We start from the raw sequence: 2,151 nt of genomic DNA on the forward strand, positions 1-2,151 counted from the left end.
GTATTTTCCCCTCCTGGGCAGTGCCTCATTGGAGGACCACCCTCTGCCTTGATGCTCCCACGCAGCGCATCCAGCATCCAACAAACACCCGTCCCCGCAAAAGGACATTCTCGTCGTGTGTGTGTGTTCCAGCTCGCCGCTCCACCCCCACCAATCTCTACCGAGGCCGAGTAACAGCAGTGCCGTCGATCTCCTTCTGCCACAGCCCCTCCCCCCTGCCCCCCTGCCTCTTCGATCCCGTTGACGAGTAGCAAATATGGGAGATGAACCCTAGAGCTGAGGAAGGAGAGGATGAGAAGAGAAAAGAGGAACTGGAAGAAATTTCGAGAGAGAGATCGAAGAAGACAAACGGTCAAGGTTGCACTATGCCCCCACAGTCCCTGCCCCACTTGTCGGTGCTCACCCACACACACGTGGTGAAGCGATGCACGATCTAACGGCTGTGACGCGGCCACTCGTAGAGCACAAATCACGCGCGTGCTGGTATAAATTAATGGTATGTCTATTGATGCAAATACTACTGGTATGAAACTGAAGATTAAGGGAAGTCAAAACTATAGTTGCATCTCCGTGTAGCTCAGTTATTGAAAAGAAATGTGACAGGTTTCCCATATTTGGTAAGGGATTTAGGTGTAGCCTAAATGTGTAGATAGCGCCTGGATCGCGAAGAAAACTGACATCCTTAACATGATGCATCAATTGCCTATTTTGTTTGATTACATTAAAATAAGTGTTTCAAATAAAATCATACAAATCTCTCAAGAATTAAAGGATTGTTACCCCAACTTCAGGATCTGTAATGTTCAAATCATCACATAACGTCCTTGCAAATTCCTCAGGATCACTTTCAAGGTTGCCTATATCCTGGTACATTAAAGTTGATGCGAAACCGAGTCAAAATTAATAATGCATTCGAACAGCCTGATAAGGCAAACAGTCTACATAAATAATTATCGACAAACGTGCACGTACCCACAAGAACTGATCTCTAATTGTCGTATTGTTCACTCGGAGGTCAATCTGCACATACCATTCATGTGAATTCAAACGAAATGGCACCGAAACAGTCCACATGTCTGCAGTTACCAAAAGACGCTAACCTTGAGGGGCATAATCTTCTCCTTGACCTGCATCTCCTGCCCCTCGTAGGAACGGAACTCTGCCAATTGCCCCTTTTCGGCACACACACACACACAAATAATTGACACAACTAGTAGTAAGCCACAGAGCTGTCCAATTGCAGAATAGCAATACAAACAATGCTAAATGAACCACAAAGATGAAGCAAGCTGAGAAAGAACGGTGGTACCTGGATGGACTGGAGCATCTGTGGGACGAAGGTGGCCGGAAGCTTGAGCTCCTTGGCCGTCCTCTTGGCGAAGGTGATGACCTCCGAGTCGGGATCTGTACGGCGCAGGAAAGACCATCAGGAAACATCAGCAAAGACCGATGAACCTGACGAAAAGACCGGAACATCAGGAAAGGCGGCACCGTACCGCGGGGGTTCCAGGTGAAGGCATCCCTGTAGCGCTGGCCGTCCACCTCGATGTCGACGCGTATCGGCACCAGGTTGTCCCTCGTCGGCCTGCCCAGCGCAGCAGCGCGGTTAGCTCCTCCCCCATCCCCCAACAGATCCAAGGTTCCTCGGAGAGAGAGAGAGAGAGAGAGAGAGAGAGTATGTACATGCGGAACTTCACAGTGGAGGATCGCGGGGCGCCGAGGCTCACCGTCTTCATCGCCGTCCGGGCAGTCCGTTCGTCGCCGCCGTGCGGTTGGGGATTTCGAGGGCGAATGTCCTCTTTTTGCCTGCTCCGCCGCGGACGGGGCTAATACGGACTTCAGAGCCCATATCTTTTTTTTTTTGAGAAATTTCAGAGCCCATATCTAATGTGGACTCAATGTGCACATTCTTTTAGCCAACTCATTGTGGGTTCATATTGGACCGGTCACGGTGGTCTAGCCAGCCCAAGAAACTGCGATTCATGAGAACGGCCCAGGTCTAATCCGTATTGGAACTTCCATTTAGTTGCCTAAAAAATTCTCAAAAAAAAAAGTTGCCTAAAAAATTAGTTGCTAAAAAAACTTTCATTTAAACAAGATGCATTTCCTCAATTCCCTCAAAACAATTACCCCAAAAAAATTCTCTCAAAA

At 48.5% G+C, this 2,151-nt stretch overlaps 1 protein-coding gene across 1 annotated transcript in view; it reads right to left on the reverse strand.

Moving 5' to 3' along the window:
* Window positions 1–1,835, reverse strand: part of LOC119364235 (chromatin structure-remodeling complex protein BSH-like) — a 5,053-nt gene extending 3,218 nt beyond the window's left edge. Inside the window, exons 1-6 of the mRNA XM_037629670.1 lie at window positions 1,684–1,835; window positions 1,497–1,585; window positions 1,310–1,404; window positions 1,101–1,172; window positions 973–1,020; window positions 781–864 (exon numbers count right to left, since the gene is read on the reverse strand). Coding sequence (XP_037485567.1) covers window positions 781–864; window positions 973–1,020; window positions 1,101–1,172; window positions 1,310–1,404; window positions 1,497–1,585; window positions 1,684–1,736 — 441 coding nt within the window. The 5' untranslated portion in view covers window positions 1,737–1,835. The remainder of the gene's footprint in view (window positions 1–780; window positions 865–972; window positions 1,021–1,100; window positions 1,173–1,309; window positions 1,405–1,496; window positions 1,586–1,683) is intronic.
* Between the last annotated feature and the right edge of the window lie 316 nt (window positions 1,836–2,151).

The sequence above is a fragment of the Triticum dicoccoides genome, chromosome 1A (assembly GCF_002162155.2).
Source record: "Triticum dicoccoides isolate Atlit2015 ecotype Zavitan chromosome 1A, WEW_v2.0, whole genome shotgun sequence".
NCBI lineage: Eukaryota > Viridiplantae > Streptophyta > Magnoliopsida > Poales > Poaceae > Triticum > Triticum dicoccoides.